The sequence below is a fragment of the Rattus norvegicus genome, chromosome 10, assembly GCF_021556685.1.
Source record: "Rattus norvegicus strain SHRSP/BbbUtx chromosome 10, alternate assembly SHRSP_T2T, whole genome shotgun sequence".
NCBI lineage: Eukaryota > Metazoa > Chordata > Mammalia > Rodentia > Muridae > Rattus > Rattus norvegicus.
The window spans coordinates 10,965,152-10,984,102 of NC_141543.1; the positions used below are offsets into that span (position 1 = coordinate 10,965,152).

Consider the following 18,951-nt stretch of genomic DNA (forward strand, 5'->3'; position numbering starts at 1 on the left):
TTAAGGGATATTTGCTGCAAGTGGCAATCAATTACTCTGTCTTCTTTGAAGCTCCCTAAAGTATTCCTTCCCAGCACAGGGCAACCATGCAGCAAGTCACTCCCCTGCTCTGTGATGGAGGGAAGGGTCTACAGACCTCTCTTTGTGAGTAAGGGGACCATGTGCTGCGAGTGTGCCTTAGGCTGTAAAGGGGAGAGGGCCATGTGCCGAAGCAGCACCGTCAACCAAGGGAAACTGAGCTTGGGCTTGGCTTCAAGGTTTCAATAGCAACCCCTTGGGCTGTTGCTGCTACTGCTTCAGCTGCCTCACCACCCTTCGCCTAGCCTTGGGCTCACTTCTGACTCACTTCTGTTCACAGTAGAGTAGCTGGCCCAGGTACTGTTGTGAGAGCTCTGTTACTGGGCACATGACCACTCCTCTGTCTCCTGGGAGAACAGCCCTGCAGAAGCACAAGCCTGTGTGCTCCCTTCCGGCCCACAGCCTGAGTGAGGGTGTGTGTTAGGCTCCGTCATCTTGCTGACCTCAGATGAAACTGGGGTAGCCCGGTTACTTAGAGCTACCCTTCATGATATACAAGCTAGAGTATTTAAGGAGAAGAGTATGTTAGTCTCAAACTTGCTTTGAAATAAGTTTTATAAAACAAGGATTGTTTGGGGATTTAGTTTAGTGGCAGAATGCTTGTCTAACATGTGTGAATGGTATTCCCAGTTCCTCCAAATACATAAAACTAGGATGCAGGCACTGAAGGGGAGTAAAGAAGGAGACAGATGGTTAAAAGAATGGTGGGACGTCAGTGGTGGCAGGGAGTTGGTGCATAGGTGCTGGTCACTGTAGCCTTCGTTCAACTTGGTTGCATGCTTGAATGATTTCCAAATGGCCCATTGGATTAAAGTCGACTTCCTAGATAATCTGCAAACAAGCCACAGCAGCATGTCTGACCCATGAAGGTGCTCAACACACAGTGCCTGTGCCGTATGATTGTTAATTATGTTTCTCCTCTTTATTTTGAAGATTTATTTAATTGAATGTGTGTATACATGAGTGCAGCTGCCTGGAGAGGTCAGAAGTGTTGCAGTCCCTGGAGCTGGAGTCAAAGGCAGCTGTGAGTTGCCAGCAGTGGGTGCTAGGAGTTGAACTCAGGTTCTCTGGAAGAGCAGAGCTCACTTTTAACCAGCACTTCTATCATTTTCCCCAATGCTGGCAATGGACTTTAGGCTGCAGGTATGCTAGGCAAGTGCTCTACTGTAAGAGCCTTTATGTCACTTTGCCTGATGACTATAACATGCCCATATCACCAACACCCATTTGATGCCCTAAGGAGTCGTAGGAGGCGCCTCTTAGCACTCCAGGAACTTGTTATGCCAAGTGCTCCAGGGCCACCGAGAACACTGAGTGAGCACACAGCCTGCAGATACAAATGGGAATGTGTTGTTTGCTCCCTGGGCAGCTACCCTGGATGGGTACCTATGACATCCCAGGAGCAATGAAAGAAGAAACACTGGAGCCCAAGGCTGGGGCAGGATGTCAGGCAGCTGTCCCAGCGTCCAGGTTTGGGACTGGCACAGCTCCACCTTCCTCCAGAGGCGGGGCTTCCTCTTTTCTTAGCATGCCTTGTCTACTCAAATATGCAAATAGGTTTCTCAAAGTTCCTGAGAAACCCATCTGTGTTTGTTTTCCCCAAGGAAAATTGCCAAAGAATTTTTTCAAGAGGACAGAATGAAAACTTTACCGTTTTCTTTCCCACATTTCCAGAAACTCAGGCAGGGCAGTATCCCTTGAACTGCCAAGTGCCCTGGTCTAACAGAGCAGGGTGCTCGTGGAATCAATTGTCATTCCTTGTTTTTCCCACCAGAGCAGCACCAATTTCACACACAGAAGGCTTGCTGAAAATGCAATGATCAGAAACGAGGTCCAAATGGCATGTCTTATCGGGTAGCATGCAGCCTGCCACCAGGGGCACAGACCTCATCTTCTTCTCCAGTTCTGACCACACTTATTTCTGCTCTGATCTAACAATGGCATATTTGCATAGCACATTGCATAATTTCCTCTTTGAAACAGCCCCTTTTAGCATGAGTAAATAAAGTTACCTAACTCTGTAGTGAAGAGAAGACTGCAGATTTCCAAGAAAAGATCTGAATGCCCGAGCTGTGCTGTCACGCTTGGTGATCCAACAGCCTTTCACAGGGCTTTGACTGAGATCTCAGCTCTGAGCCTTCCTAAGGATGTGGTCAGGGTCTGTCCACTCTCCATTTTCTAGATGAGGAAGGTGCTTCCTAGCTCTGGGTAACCTGTCTGAGCCTCAGATTCCTAAAGGCACACATGGAGACACACCTTCCTTTTGTCCTGGGTGGAAGGTTCTTGAAGACAGTCTTTCTCGAATTTCCTCTTGCAGATATTACACAGGAAAAGGGTTTGTGGAATGGATGGAGACACAGTCATAGGTTCTGCCTGTGAACTGCAATGGGGTCTCAGGGAAGTACAGAAGGAATTAGACAGGGCCTGGCACAGGGGCTCACAGTGAACTTAGCCAGCAGGAACGTGAAGGTCTGGCAAGGGACTACAGAGGGGTCTGGGCCAGCAGCCCAGTGTGCTGCCTCTGAGGCTCTGCAGCGTCCATCAAGGCACGGCCTCTCTAGGTGGGCTTCACGACCTCTCTAGGTGGGCTTCGGTTAGTCTCCCTGTTTCTCAAATTAAGAGGTTTAGACTAAACCACATGCCTATTTTCTGATGGGAAAGAACGTCTAAATTTCATACCAGGGGACACATTTATGGCTGTTTGGCAGAAATTAGTTCTCAGACTGAATGCTTACCGGCATAGCAGGCTGCTTTTTAATTAGCTTGTGGGAATTCAGCATACTTCAAACATTAACAGTAAAATATGGGAGACCTCTGGTGGAGATAGGCCACACCTTTGGACTTAAACAAAAGCTATAGACTCCACAAACCAAATTTCCTGCTTTGTATTTTCATTTGCTGGTGTTCACAATGACTACCAGTAAGTTTCTGGCACCAGAGCGGCACTTTCAAAGTATGTGATACAGACTGGTATGGTTAATATAAACCCAACCCAATCAGCATTCCTCAGTACAATACTATACCCAGTCACATGACCTGTCAATCATTAAACCTGGCCAGCGACATAATCAACATAATCAACACGGACACACTCAACTATTTTGTCCTTCTTTTAAAAATGAACTCGCTGGGCTGGAGCAGCTAAGAGCACGGAGGACCCAGGTTCACTTCCCAGCACCCATGTGGTGGCTAATAATTATCTGTAACTCCATTCCAGGGGAGGCAGTACCCTCTTCTGGCTTCCACAGCCAAGGCACACATATGATGTGTAGATGTATATTCATGGGAAACACCTACACACATAACATAAAGATAAATATACTTTAAAAAAAGAATTGAACAAGAAAGGGAACTTTGTTCATTCATTTATTTTACTTAGCCATTTGGTAGACTTGTCTCTTAGCTGAATTGGGGACACAGACATGTAATCCCAACATTCAGGAGACTGAGGCAGGAGGACTGAAAGTTGGAGGCCACCCTGGACTACCTAGCAAGACCACGTCTCAAATATAACTAGATAAATAGGGGATAAGAAAATGGTTCAAAGTGTTTGCTGTGAGACCCTGATAACCTGAGTCCAACCTCAGGAACCTATACAGAAAGCAAGACATGGTGGCACGCTTCTGTAGCCCCAGGACACCTAGAGGGAGGTGGGAGGCAGGGGCAGGAGAGTGTGCCAGAGTCCACTGTAGTGGCAGTAAACAAGAGAGGCTATCTCAACGTGCTGGAGCTGAGAACTGGTGAGAACCGGTTTTAAATTGTTGCCCCTTGACTCTCATACTTCTCTCTCTTACATATGTAGACAAATACACGTTAGAAGCAAGTACAGCTTAGAGGTGGGGGATGCCTTTAATTTCTGCACTTAAGAGGCAGAGGCAGAGATCTCTGTGAGTTCAAAGCTAGCCTGGTTTACAGATTGAGTTCTGGGAAAGCCAGGGCTATACAGAGAACAGAGAAACCCTATTTTGAAACACCAAAAAGAAAACAAAAGATAGGGCTTAGTGAGTGGGAAAGGCACTTGCCATGCAAGTATAAACATCAGATGCTGTAGCCTATGTCTGTAATCCTGCTACTCCTACACAGAGAATCCCTGGAAGATCCCAGGCCAGCTCATCTGGTGGATGGTACCCAGTGGTGAACAACAAAAGACTTAAGGCGGGAGGAGAGCACCTTCCTCCATGGGTGTCCTCTCCAGCACACATGCAGATGCCCAGGAAGTAGAGACTAGGAAACGTCATTACAGGACCTACAGGCATTTAGGCCTTCTGGCCTTGAACTGAAGTTTTTAATTAAGACCCAGACTAGAACTCACATGTGAAAAAGAGGTTTACTTAAGGTTAAAAAAGAGAAAAAACAACTAAAAAAAAACCCAGGATTTCTCACCCATTCTACTTTCAATCAGTCAATCAATCAATCAACCAGTTGATCAATCAAATATTTACTGATTGTCTGCTATGGACCTGGCATTGGGGGTGCAGTGTTAAAATGAATTCCTGCCCTCTCGAGCCCACTGTCTGCTGGGAACAGACGGTCCACACAGCAGGGAGTGGAGTAAATCAGGGTAAACAGAACGAGACATAGCACTTGGCTTAGCCTGCTTAGATTCTTTAAAAGGCCCCTGCTAACCCCTCAAATAGACCTCTTCCAAAAGTCCTCTTCATCTGCAGAGGTAGAGCCATTCATTTCGAATGCTATGGGCATAAGGGTGTTTAACAGGCCCTGGCTCTGCGCTAAGCATCTGAAGCAGGAGTGCAGTCATCTGAACCTCCTGTAGGAGACAGCAGAGCAGTGACAGGCCCGCCCAGCCGCTCAGGCAGCTGCTGACACCCGGACCTTTCAGAAGGCACGGCTCCAGGACCCCAGCTGGAAAGTGAGTTGAGGTCAAGCTCCTCCACATATACCTAATCAAACTGTCAAACCTTGAGCCTGAAAGACTGTGTGGGTCACACTGAGACAGTAGACTCTGGAAGAGCCTGGAAAAGGACATGGGACTGTACTAAGATCAGCTGCTCACAAAGGAAGAGCTGGGTCATGTCGATTTGGCCAGGCTGCATGAATCTTACTTTTGCTAAGTTCTTGGCAGTGGAAATATCCACTAGGGAGAGAAAAGATAGGCTAAAGATAAGCAAAAAATCTGAGCACGACAGTGGGAAGGAATAATGGATTACAAGCTTGGCCTCCATGTTGGCAATGGCCCTGAGCCTCACCCCACAGCTGTCCCTGAGAGATTTTCCAGCTTGCTGCCTAGAAGCAGGCATATGGAGTTAGGATGTCACACACTTGGATATGTTAGGCGATGAAAAGAGCCAGTCAAGTAATCCCCAGTCAGTCAATCTAAGCTAGACAGTGACGGACCCCTGGGAAGGGGTACGCTTGGCAGGGGCGCAGGATCTGTTAGCTTAGCTTAGGGAAGTCCTCCCTAATTGAACCCTAGGCTACATAAGAATCAAGTCTCCAAGGTCTGGGCTTCCTGCCACAGGCTGGAGGCTTAAACAGAGTGCAGCTCTGGGCCCTTACCGGCCACCTAGCACTCAGGCACAGGGAGGAATAACTTGGCAGAAGGCCAATGCCCAGTGGACAGCTCTGCAGCTGTCACTTCACCCACTCACAATGGGTCCATCCTTGTCCTGGTGCCAGGGGCGGACACAGGGCTCACCCTTCATTGAAGTAGGAGCTGGGATCCAGCCTGATTCCCAACCATGTGTCTCTTGGTCCTGTGTTCCCAACCAGGTGTTTTCCCAGTCAAAACTTGTTTTTAGGCTTTCTGTGCAGACAGAAATGCCCAACAACTGTGCTGACTAGTCTGAAAGGTCCTAGTCTGTGTGGCTTTTTCAATTGAAACGAATTTACATTACGTTTAAAATGCACTTCCAAGGGCCAGCAAGATGGTTCAGTAGGTAAGGATGCTTGCTGCCTAGCCTGACAACCTAAGAAGGAACTGGTTCTCACAAGTTGTCATCAGAGCTACACACACACACACACACACACACACACTGCATGCATACATGCACTCATACACACTCTAGATAAAGTGTATGCGAAAACTAAGAACTGCTTTCCCACTATTGGGTAGCCACAAATGACTATATAAGGACTTGAATGTGGCTAACACAACTGAGGAACAGAATTTTAATTCTGCATTTTCACTAATTTAAGTTTTAGTAACAGGATCTGTTTCTCTCTCTTGTCCTAGGACACAGAACAGCCAGAATGTGACTTTGGAGGAGTTCACTGACAACACCAGTGAGTAAACAGGGAAGTAGTGCCCCATGCTGGGCCTGCTGGACCTCATCCTGGAAGTTAATTATAACAGTCCTGAATTTAGTCCTACAAGTCAGCGCCTCTTTGGCATTAATGCTTTAGGTAAAGGAGGATATAAAATAACAAGTCAGGGAAAGAAATTAATTAAGCTAGGCCTTTAAAAATATTTCGGATACATCAAATTAAAATGAAAGGTCAATACACACAATGGAAATATTAAAAGGCACTTACAGAGGCCCTCAGAACAGAGGGAGAGATCATGTGGAATCTGTCACAGATGAGTGACTCCCAGCTACTGGGAACAGTCACTGCCCACAGTAAGGAAAACCTTCCAGCTGCTTGTTCTTGACCCCTCAGCTCACTGCAGAATCCCATGCTAGAGACATACTTGCCCGTGGGCACAGAGAGGACCCTGCTCAGGAAGGGAGTTCAATGAGGAAAACTTACAGATAAAGGGGCAAGCATACCAGAGCCTCTCATCAGAATACTACAGAGCTGAGTTTTGTTTGTTTGCTTTGCTTTTATTAGGGGACTGAACCCAAGTCCTCCCAAATGCTGGCAAGCTCCACTACTGAGCCACACCCTTAACTTTATAGTCTGTTTTTGAAAAATGAAGGGACTGCAGAAGCAATAGCTCAGCAATTAAGAGTCAGATGGCACGAGTCTGATTCCTAGTACAGACATCGGATTACTCACAATTGCTTGTAACTCTAGTTCCAGGGATCTGACACCCTCTGTAGGCATTGCACACATGGTGCACATCCATCCATCCATCAATCCATCCATCCATCCATCCATCCATCCATCCATCCATCCATCCATCCAAGAATACACATATATACACAAAGCAAATAAATGCTGGGTGTGGTAATATACACCTTTATGTCTCAGTACTTAGGTGTACTCTGTGAGTTCAAGGCCAGCCTGGGCTTCATGGGGAGTTCCAGGCCAGAATGGGCTATAAAGTGAGATGCTGTCCATAAAGAAAACAAAAGACACATTGAAGCAGTACTGCTATAGTCGTACCATTTATTTGCATCATTGTGAGTGCAGGTACCCATGGAGGACACAACAGAAGGTTGGATCCCTTGGAGACAGAGCTATATGTGATTGTGAACAGCCTGATTTGGGTGCTGGGAACTGAACTCAAGTCCTCGGGAAGAGCAGCATATGCTATTAATGCCTGAGCCATCTCTCCAGTTGATTTGAATCATTGTAAAAGGACATTAGTACTATTTACATAAATGTAAAATCATCATCATCATTATCATCATCATGGTCATCATCATCACCTGTCAACAGAAGACTTAACTTGGCAGAAGCAAAATGTTTCATAAATGTGCCAACAAAACCTGTCTCAGGTTCCATGCCGTGTAAAGTACAGCAGGGCAGGTGGCCAGTGTCAGAGTGGGTGTGCACAGAGCTGAGGGCACCATTGGAGGTTAGAGAACAGCAAGCACCCAGGGAACACAAGCTGCTGGCAGTCTTTAGGTCACAGCATGGCTATATATATATATATATCTTCAAAAATACTGGTCTCTTCTTGTTTTTCTATAGTGAACTGATCAATACTTTCATTTAGAAAAATGTCAGTGGTCCTGATTACTCCCATAGGACACTGTGCTTCTTGGTCTAGGGGTTTGGGAGAAAACAAGCCAACTGTAATCATGGTGAGGGGTGCGGGAGGATAAGGTATGAGCACGGTATTTGCATGAGTGACTCCCACAGCACACATGGGAGTGACAGTCACACCACTGGTCTGCTTGTAGCTCTTCTTTCAGCTGCTCAGAAAGCTGTGACAGAGCTATAAGCTGTGCTAATTGTTCAGCCTCTGCCTCCCTCGGACAGCTTATGCTGGGCTGTCTGAGAGGAACAAGCTGGCCTTGACAGAAATACCAAGGTGGGCTCATTAGAGAGTCTAGGGTGGAGTTAGAGACAAGACATGCGCCATGTGGCTAGTCTGGGGTTAAAGCCTTAAAAGCCTGATCCCCAACCCCATTTCTGAGACAGGGTCTCCTAGAGCCAAGGCTGCCCTTGAATGTCCTGCATCCCAGAAGACGGCCTTGAACTGATGTTCCTGCCTCACCTCTCGGTGGACTGGGCTTACAGGGATTGCTGACATGCTTGGTTTGAGAGGAGCCAGGGCTCCAAGCATGCCAGGCCAGCTCTAGCCCTGTCTTGCTTCTTGTTCCTTCTTCTTGGGTAACCTTTGCTGTCTGACTTCTCTGTACTTGAAACATGACCTAGAAAAGGCAGGCTTTCCACCTTCCATAACATTACCGCCCACCTTTTCCTGCAACTTACAGCAAAGATCCCAAGCCTATACACTTGAAACAGAATGCCATTTCAAAAAGATTAGCAAGTGTTCAAAGAAGAAACAAGTCATGGAAAATGTGACTTTCTGCTTCCTCACACCTCCCCAGAAGAAAGTAGATATCTTCAAAGACATCCCCAGTTCTGAGGGAGCCAAGAACTATTGAAGGTTAAATGCTTTGCTAGGCTCGCCACTGCTGGACACCTTTTTCCATTATGTACTTTGAGGGCCATGGCTCCTTTAAGTCAGCTCCCACTTCTTCCTTGTAACGATAACTTGATTCATTCTACAGACTTTATTGATTTCAATGTGATTCATGTAAAATTCATGGCCACCATGCAAAGCTTATTTTTCACATTAGAGTTACAGTATTAACTGTATAGCAGAAATAGGAGAGAAAGGAGAGGGGTAGGGTGTGTGTGTGTGAGTGAGTGTGTGTGTGTGTGTGTGTGTGTGTGTGTGTGTGTGTGTGTACAGTTTGGAAAGAGACTGCCCAGCAGGCATACAATGCCCCTAAGGAAAAAAAAATAGAATCGTTTCTTTTCTAAAGAACACACATGCAAAAGGGCCACATGAGGTCAGTTCTTAAGAAGGAACCTGCCTGGTGTGGGCGAGACAGGCTGCAAGGCCTCTACTTCAGAGAGTGAGGCCTCCTAGGCCTCTCAGCTGCCCCCGTCAGAGCAGCTGGTGCCAAAGGCCCGTTAGGCCACAGAGCCCAGCTGTCTCCTCCCACAGCTGTGCACCTGGGGCTGGAGCAGACACTGCCTCCAGACTGCTTACTGTAATCACATTTTAGGCCTGGAAACTTCACAGGCTGGGCCTCCCTGCCACTGGTAAGAGGGTTCTGGGTCTGGCCTCTGGAACCCCTGACTCATGCCACCTTTCTGTTTCCCTCTGAGCCCGAGCTTGCATCTTCTGGCACCCCAAAGTGACACAGCAAGGTGGGTCATTAAGATAGGATGTGGCTGCAAGCCCTGCAGAGCTAGCAAGGGCCCACAGAAAAGCCGAGATGGGGGACTGCCCACAGTGGGTAGTCCTATTCACTACAGAGGCTATTACACACACAGAAGTGAACTGCCACATTCCCCAGGGGGGCACAGTGGGAACAGCTGTCACCCAAAGGCTCTCACCACTCCTCCTGTCACCGTCACTGTCGGATCCCAGCACCCTACTGGGGTTGGGGCACTGTGTCTCTGATCCAGGTCCAGCAAAAAAAAAAAAAAAAAAAAAAAAGTGTATCCCACAAGCCACTGCTTCCAGTCTTACCCATTACCCAGTCTGGCTGTGGCAGTGGCCTTTCTGGAGCAACTGGAAGCACCGGGTTTTTTGCCTTTAGAGGGTCTCCACTCTATACTGCCATGTTCTTTTCGCTCTTTGTGTAGATATGTGTCCTGCCCTGGCACAAAAGTATTGACTTTCCCTTTAGCCTGGCATGTACCTGTAGCCCTGCCCTAGCCACTATGTTCAAAGCAAAATTCACTTTATTTCAAAAGACATTTAGATATGAAGGGAAGGAGTTTGTCATTGTTCACATACAAAAAGGAAGCAAGGGAGAAAGACACTGGTAGGTACACATGCAAATCCGGCACAGCCACGCAGACCTGCACACCCACTACCTAGCAAAAAGGCGGAGAATTGAAGGCCAACCTGGATACACAGTGGTATTTTGTGTAAACAAACAAACAAACTAATTAACAAACAAAACAAGGATAACAGAGCCACACCCAAAGCACTGTTGTTGCTAGGCCTGCCTTCTAGCCTGCCAGAATATGTTAGCCAGGCTCACGGGGAGGCAGTAGAGAAAGATGGGGAATTCAGGGGAACTGGGAAGGGAAAGGAGCCCCTACTCCAGAGTTCATTCAAAAGCCTACAGAGAAGGTGCTGTCTTCCTAAAGACACTGCCAGGAGGGCATTCGTGACACCCAGCTCTGCTCACTTACGTACGGCAGGATGCTTGTGCCCTTAGTTTAACTGTGCTTGCAGTGCTAACCCCTCACACATCTCACTTCCAGAGGAATCTTTACGCTAAGACAATGGCTGGCTTGTATGTGACCTTTACATAATTTTAAAGGTTTACTTTTCAGCTTTCTCTTGAAACACTGTTGTAAATTACACCCCTTGAATAAGTAACCTAAAAAGCCATGTCCTTTTGTGCCCATTGTAAATACATCCAAGTATGACTCTCAGAACGCTTGTGCTTATGTCCTGGACATGTACCGTGATTTTCCTGAAACTCCCTTCCTCCATGGTATTTAAGTATGCCGTTCCCTTGTCGTAATAACTCTGCTTTACTTTACACTGGCCCTCAAGTTGTTTTTAATGGCACAGTCAAGGGTTTGGTTTTCCTGAGCAGAGTTCCTCAGGCTGCTGGTGCACTACTGTGTGAGCTGTGTCCCCTGCCTCGCTGACAAGATGGCAGCAGACAAGTGTGTCTATGTAACTTGGTTCAACTCAAGTGGGGTCTCTCCCTACTCCTGGTCCCTATCCCATCCTCCCCTCTGTTCTCTTCTCCTCACTGCTGGGCTGGCAAAGGCTGTGAAGGGATGAAGAGAAGGAGACTGATGCTCGGCAGGGAACTCAAGGATGGGACCAAAGGGAAGGCCCAACTGAAGATGGTTCATAGGACCTCAGTGCAGACAGGGCAAGGTGGGCAACCTCCAATACCCCTACTCTTCCCCTGCTAACTTGAGGACCCCATGATGACAGCAGTTGGCATGAGAGCCGTCATGTACCGGGGTTATATTGTGGACCTTTAGCATAAGGTAATTTTATTTCTACAAGCACCTTGTTTTGTAGATAAAGCAACTGAGGCCCACAGAGTTTCAGAGAGACCCAGAGCCTTGGTATTCATACTCTAAGAACGCCAGCTCCAAGCTCCTATTCTCACTGTGATGCTGAGGACCAAGAGAGAAGGCAGGAGGGAGAGCATGAAGGGTTTGGGGACAGGAACTAAGTCAACTATGCTCAAGTCTGCATTCACAGGATGACTTGAGGAGAACCTTGGGATGCCTGCACGCCAGGGCGTGGGAGGAACATGCTTTCAAAGAGCTGATGTTCCCTGGATTTGGAATGGAGAGCTCCTGTTTGTTAGGCCCCAGCAGACCCTGAGAGAGGGAGTGCCAGCTAGTAGGGAAGCCCAAGCTGAAATAAACCCATGGTAGCTGGTGTTGGAGACCTCTGCCCAGCTCAGTTAGTGAGCACCCCTGGCCTGTAAAGAAAAGTGGGGTGATTCGGAAGGAGAACTCAGACCTCCATCCACTCTCGGCTGACAACACCTCTCAGAGGCCTGCTGTGCCTCAGCCATAGTGCTATAGTGCGCGAAGCTTTCCCATTTGCCAATGGAGGGGACCCTAACTAAGGTCAGGTTAAGGATGTGTTCCCACATCCTTGAGCTAGTGGTCACATTACAGAGAGAACCCTCATCTCTACCCGTCTATCTGCCTCCTTCCCAGTGCCCTTCCCTGTCTTTTAAGGTGGGGAGTCCTAAGACTCAGGGAGAGTGAGTGAAGGAAGCTGCTGGGGGCACACAGCTCCACTGCCCCCCAGTGGTCAGCATGCTGCCACTGCCTAAGTCTGTGAGCTTTTACTGAAAGCCACAGCAACTTCCCCTTCAGCCTGTGAAATAAGTGACATCCTTCTCAACACCCGTTATCAATCTCTGACTGCTTTTAATAGAAGCAGCTCACAGTGTGTGTGGGGTAGATATAAACAGAGGGGAAAACTGCTTGCCTCAGGTCTTTACAGAGAGAGGAGGTGGGGTGCTTTAAAAGCACATTGCACCAGGGCTGCAGTTTCTCCAGGGGTTGGGGGAGAGGGATTACTGGAAGACACGGAGCAATAAATGGTCCACCATGGAGACGGAGCTCCATGGCAGTACCTGTGCCTGTCAACATCACGTTTGTCACAGAAGATAGTGGTTTGTCTGCCTGTCATTGCTTCTCTGAGTGGCCCCTGAGGCTGATTCAGAGAACCCACAAACACAGCAAGCAATGAACTGTTCCCTAACCCTCCCTGAGCCACGACTTTCAGAGGGCTTTGAAGCATAGTCCTCTGAGGCAGGTCCTCCTCAAGTGACTCTTCTGAGGAACTGGGTTCATGCACATGAAGTACTATCTGATGCAATGGAGCGTTTGGCAGAGAGCTAACTAACGTTGCAAGCATGTTTCTGGATGATTTTAAAATAAACACTGACAGGGTGGAGGGCTGGGAATGTCTAAACAGCCATTCTGAGCGTGAAGGATGGCTGCGTCTGAGTTACTGCAGATGTGTGGCCTGGACACATGAGTGATGGATACAGAAATTCCAACTGCAGGAAGTCTTTCCTGGCACCTCTTTGATGGGCTGACTGGCTTGGAGGGGAACCTGGCAGAAGTGAGGCAGACTGAATCAGGCCCCTTGACAGTAGTCTTGGCCTACTAACCAATTCCATTCTCTGGATTAGGAGCCTTTTCCAGGCCACCTGGGCTGTGCAAGATAGATTCACCCTGGCTGCTCCTGACCAGTAACAAGGGCTTCAAGTTGAGGAAATTTAGATGGGGGCTGTTTTTCTGTCACACAGGTGACAAAGATGGCCACTGTTTTCCATGATACACGCTATCATCAGGGCCCCTAGCTCTAACTCGGCCCTCCCACTAAAGCACCATGCTGGAAGAGAACTGCTAACGGGGCTCACACTCCAGGTTCTCGGAGGCAGAGTGAGCAGACACAGTACAGCACCCGTGGCCACGGTACTGGCACACTGGACATCTGACTCGGGCACTTCCACTGAATGCAGTCAAGTGCAATATGCCCCACCTATGTTCTCAACACAGGAAAGCCCACTTCAAAGGGCCAGACCAGACTGCAGAACAAGATGCATACAGTCCCAACTGTGTAAAAATGGCAGCAGTCAGCAGGCCAATATTTACTGAGTAGCAGATAAGAATAAGACCATGTCAGGGCTGGGGTGACAATGGTGACAACAAGCAGGCCAGGCCTCTGTGGGAAGATAGACAGGTGTGAGTGTGTCGGGTACAAGGGGCAGGGACTCACGGGCTGCATGCCCCAGGATAGCCTGGTGAGGCACTGGGCATGGAAGGAAGAGGACATTCACCTTTTACCAGACTGTGCGTAATTTTAGTCTTCTACAAAGCAAATACGTTCAACTCTTATCTGCTAGCCAAACATATACACAGCAAAGAGAAGCCATGGGACAGTGTTCCACCTCACAGGACCAGGACCGGCTTCTACTCTAGTGTACACAAGGGCAGAGATGGTGTTAGGAGTGGGCCAGTTTTCCAACCACCATCAGTGAGTATTGATCTGGGTCATTTCTACTCGTTGAGAACAGGGTGTAGAGGGCAGACTAGCAGCCCAAAGGGCACTGTGGAGGGGCTCATGGCTCGGGGTTATGGGTACTTTCAGGCCTGAGGCTACACCTAACAGAACACAAAAATTCAATTATACTGGGAATGCTGAGCTCCCTCAGTCTCCCCCTTCCAGGGGGCAGGTGTAGTGGAGAAGCTGTGGTCCTCTCCAGGCAGCACTCTCTGGGTGCAGAGGCGTTCTGTGTCTCCTCCATAACAGAAAGCCACTCCCTTTAGCTACAAGTGGGTGCTAGAGTCTGGACCCAGAACATTGGCCTGTGTACTGAAGCAGAAACCCTCTGGCTTTCATTTCTGGCCAAGGGGTGACTGATGCACCTAGCGCAGTCTTGTCCTAAGGAGGGCAGGGGTATTGGGGAACTAGGTTATCTTGAGCTCTCTGCCAGCTTCTGCCTGTTTTAGCTGTGTGCCTTTGAGCTGTGCATGCAACCTCTCAGAGCTTGGATCTCCTAGTTTAACCCACTGGCTGCTTCTCAAGTACAGGAGGGTTCTGAGAGATGGTGCCTTTGGTCTGAAACTTAAAGCAGGACAGTGCCCATGTGCTACACAATTGGGATTCCTTCCCTTCGATGGCAGACAGCACAGAGCTGGGAGGAAAAATCTCACAGGCTGTTCTAGAAGGGCTCAAGGCTTGAAAGGTCACCAGGGTCTCCCCAAAGGTTCCCTCAGTGAATTGAGCTCTGTCTGACCAGCTTCTTGGATGATTCTTGTTCAGCTTTTCCTACCATCTACTTCGAGTAGCAATAGCACTCTTACCTCATATATGACTTAAACTTCAGTGTACCCATACCAAAAGGGAAGCTTGTTAACAAGAGCAGACTCTGTCATCTGGTTACAGATAAGTGAGAAGTTGGCTTTTTCAGTCTTCCACCGCAGGGATGGGATGGTGATATTTGTTTCTATCTGGTTCCTGCCTCCCAGGGCCAAGCATTGATGGGACAAGTGTAGAACTTTTTTCCCTCCAAGACAGGGTCTCACTGTGTAGCTCTTGTTGTCTTGGAACTCCCTATGTACACCAGGCTGGCCTTAAACTCCGAGATCCACTTGCCTCTGCCTCCTAAATGCTGAGATGAAAGGCATGCACAACTCTTCCCTACAATACAGAACTTTCTTACTTGGTCCAAAACCATGTGGGGTGAATCCTACTACTACTCATACATGGGGCTTAAACAATGGATCTGCTAGATGCATGGCCCACTAAGCCAAGTCTGTTCATACTTAAATCTACAGGCCACAAGAATCAACTCATTTCATAAAACAAAGTGACAATACTGAATATTAAATGTTCTTAAGACCATCTCAACATCCTCCTGCCAGGTGATAAGACTTCCAGCTGGGCCCTGTGGGCTGGCAGGCCCTGAGATGGCCTAGTGTGTACACACACCTCGAGTGCCCCTGGCACCAATGCTGGTGCAAGGTGGCACAACTGTGAGTGACCTCAGATTTTATGAGCTGTGGATCCTACAATGTCAAGGGCATAGTTTAGAATGGGCTAACCTGCTTATCTTGTCCTGAGGGAAGAGGAAAACTATTAAACATGACTGACACATCAAAGGCTGGTTTCTAAGGTCTCTTGTGGAGCTCCCTGGTACCCAGGTGTGTGAAATCTGTGAGTCAGGAAAAGGCAGAGCCTGGACGACCTCTTCTGGATAGTGAGTGAGAAGGCCTGCCTCTAGCCACCACCACTGGACCTCCCTTCACATGATCACTGTCTTTAAAGAGAAACTACCTATGAGTTCACATCCCAGGTCTGTACTACAGTGGGGGAACTCAGGCCATGGGCTGTCTCGGTGGATCTTCACAATGATGCTCTAGTTAGCAGAAAGCACCACAGTAGCTTAGGTCACTTGCCTGTGTTGTGGAAAGCGCTTATCCTATCTAAGCATGCACAAGGGGCTGCTCTTCAGGCCTTGTCCTTGGCTTTGGAGCTTATGTGGACATCCCAGAACCAAAGGCCATCAAAGCTTCTGGGGTGTAAGTATCCCCAAAGGCAATCCTAACCCTGCAACAGCAGTAACTCACGCTCCATACCTCGTGTTGTACTTTCTGCCTTGGGTCTCACTTTATCACTCTGCCTAGCCTCACAGGCTCCCCGGGAAGCAACTGTTACTTACGGTGCTCCCTGCTTCCTGAGGACTGGAAGCTTGAGATACAGCAGGCTACTTGCCGTGGTGCCACACCTAACACCCTGGGCGAGCTCCACGCCCCACCTGACTCTATAGTCTATAGTCCACGCCCCTGCTTCTGCAGCTTCTCACTTTTCTGGAACTGTGAGGTAGAGACAGGGAGACCAGCAATCCCAAAACTCAAGAATTATTTATTTATGAGCTCTGCCTCTGATGCTCAGCAGCAGCGATGGTTTAGGGACACAAAGCATTTGCAAATCAACCTCTGCCCTAGTCAAACAGGCCTGGCCAGGATTTGTGAGATGCCCTGACCCAGTCAAGGACACACGTTGCTGCATTCTCTCCTTCCTTTTAACTCTGCTCCTTGGATTTCTTCATGCTTTGGGGTGGGGCTGGCTGCAGAGCTAAGAGGCTCCTGGAAGACAGGCTCAGAATCACCACCCAGGCACTTGCCCAGGTCTCACAGGTGGTAAAGCCACTGGGACGGGGACAGCAAATGTGTCCTGGAGTCGAAGCACCAAGAGTTGAAGTCCACTGCCCAGCTTCTCTGCTTTTCCCTGCTGTAGAGGCCGAGGAACTGGGCATGTGCCAGGCACTGTAGCCACAGACACAGCAGGAGAGCCTTCTCCAGATACATTCTTGAGTGACAGGATAGGCAAAGTTCCTTCTTGGCATGCGGGACATGATAGAAAGCAGGAAGTAGATCTGCTGGGTGAAGCCATGGAGAGTTTAAGGTCTAACAGGCATGAGAGCCAGACCTAGCCTGATCCCACAAGCATGGCATAAGGCACTTGAGAGCAGAGTCCCATACACCTTGTGACAAGGCAACTTTTTTTTTTTTAAAGATATATTTATTTATTTTATGTATATGAGTACACTGTAAATTCAGACACACCAGAAGAGGGCATCAGATCCCATTACAGATGGTTGTGAGCCACCATGTGGTTGCTGGGGATTGAACTCAGGACCTCTGGAAGAGCAGTCAGTGCTCTTAACCACTGAGCCATCTCTCCAGCCCCCGACAAGGCAACTTCTGACCCAACAAATGAAGCTGCTCTTGGCTGTAGACTACCCCTTCCAAGTAAGTGCTTATCAAATGTGACACTGCTCCAAATACTCCCCATCCCCTAGGCCTCAGCTGCCAATCCTCACAGGTTTTTCTGCTGTATGGTGGCATTTTATTATGTTACTGCACACTTGTTGAAAAAGATGAGGGTGGCTGAGAGGCAGGGTGACTGGAAAGACCAGGAGCTGGCTGGGGATGTCTGTGATTTCTAGGATGTGTCTCCTACCTGAGCCTAGCTTCTTCCTTTGTTCTCGGGAAAACCATCCCACCTTGGTTTAGATAAGCCACAGATGTGTCTATCTTCCTGGTCATTCAATTAAGGCCCATGGAGAGAAAATGGGGCTGCCATAGTCTACTCTGCATTCTGGCTTTAAAAGCCCCTTTCATCATCCTCCTGGGAGATGGTTTGTGGCACCACTTCTAGATGGTTCCTGGATGAGAAGGGTGTCTGAGAAATCTAGTACAGTCCTTTAGAGGGTGGCAGACCTTTGTGGAAGTAGAGTCTGGGTGCTGGCTCCTTCCCCAAGCCCTGACAAAGGCCCCTACTCTCCCTGCAAGAAGCCTGCTGATTTATGCACAAGGCCAAGGGGAGGCCCCCAAACAGAATCATGACTTACTCTGGAAGATGCACAGCATCTGGCTGTGGGCCTTTTCTGCCTTCAGATTGATAACAATGCATTAATTTTCCTCCCGGTTAGGTAACTGTGACTCAGCTCAGCCATTTCTTCCTCAGCAGCATATACTGGGGTACCAGCTGAGGGCACACTTGCTGAAGGAATGAAGGCACCAGGTGAGGGCGGGTGATTTACTCCACGCCACTGTTCTGCAGCTAGGGCTGACCTTAGTGTTGCAGACTGCCTGCTGTGACTGCAGAGATGACTCACACAGCCAGTGAGTGAACAAGAGTAATGTGGGCCCTCAACTCCATTCTTGGAGTCATTCCAAGAGCTCAGTGAAGAACAAGGCCAGCCCAAGTGGCTATTATGTCAGATGTGGGTCAGAATGGCCAGGTCCCCAGGCATGTCCTTAGGGTCCCTTTTCTGAAATAAGACTGTTGTCTCACTTTACAGCCTCAGACCTCTCTCATTTTTATTCATTTACCCACTCTACTGGCAGGGATTCAGCTGTGGACAAGAGTCAGGGTTTCTGCCTCCAAGTATGTCAGCACCTATGTAACCCAAATAAGGACTGCAAAATAGAGAAGTGTATGCATCTGAGGATGCTGAGAACTAGAGTGTAATCAGAAAAGGCCTTGCTGGGAAATGACCTGCCTATCCAGAGTTGGAGGTCAGGGAGTCAGTTCTGCACAGATCCCTCAGCCGGCGTAGGCCTTTACCTTACTAACAAGTGCAGGTCAACAGCAAGGGAGGTTTGAGGTTGGCAGTGATTGCCAAAGAGGCAGGGCTGTGTGCCTGGTCCCCACCATCCTCTCTCCACAAGGCAGCCCTGACAATTTGTGCTCTCTCTCTCTCTCTCTCTCTCTCTCTCTCTCTCTCTCTCTCTCTCTCTCCCTCTCTCCCTCTCTCCCTCTCTCCCTCTCTCTCTCTCTGGCAGGCAGGAACCTGGGAGGAGTAGTTGGTGCGCTCAGGAGAAAGGACGGGGATAGGCTGGTTACTCTAGGGCTGCAGTCCCATTTTAAGAAGACATTTAGCTACTTGTGTTGGGGAGGATGCTCCAGAGTGGACAATGGCAGGGATGGGATGGGAGGCCTGGGATCAGCTGTGCTGTGGGTGAAGGGCGACT

The 18,951-nt window shown here is 48.6% G+C and overlaps 1 protein-coding gene across 26 annotated transcripts in view; it reads right to left on the bottom strand.

Moving 5' to 3' along the window:
* Clec16a (C-type lectin domain containing 16A) overlaps window positions 1–18,951 on the bottom strand; it is a 195,747-nt gene that overhangs the window by 61,836 nt on the left and 114,960 nt on the right. For 4 of the 26 annotated variants that reach the window (XM_087570124.1, XM_087570122.1, XM_087570121.1 and 1 more), the window contains one exon: window positions 16,312–16,847. The exons of 19 other annotated variants lie outside the window; for them this stretch is intronic. In XM_087570124.1, coding sequence (XP_087426250.1) covers window positions 16,603–16,847 — 245 coding nt within the window. In that variant the 3' untranslated portion in view covers window positions 16,312–16,602. Of the gene's footprint in view, window positions 1–16,311; window positions 16,851–18,951 lie in introns of those variants that run through there. 3 more of the 26 variants (XM_087570123.1, XM_087570120.1, XM_087570118.1) reach the window with 1 other exon arrangement.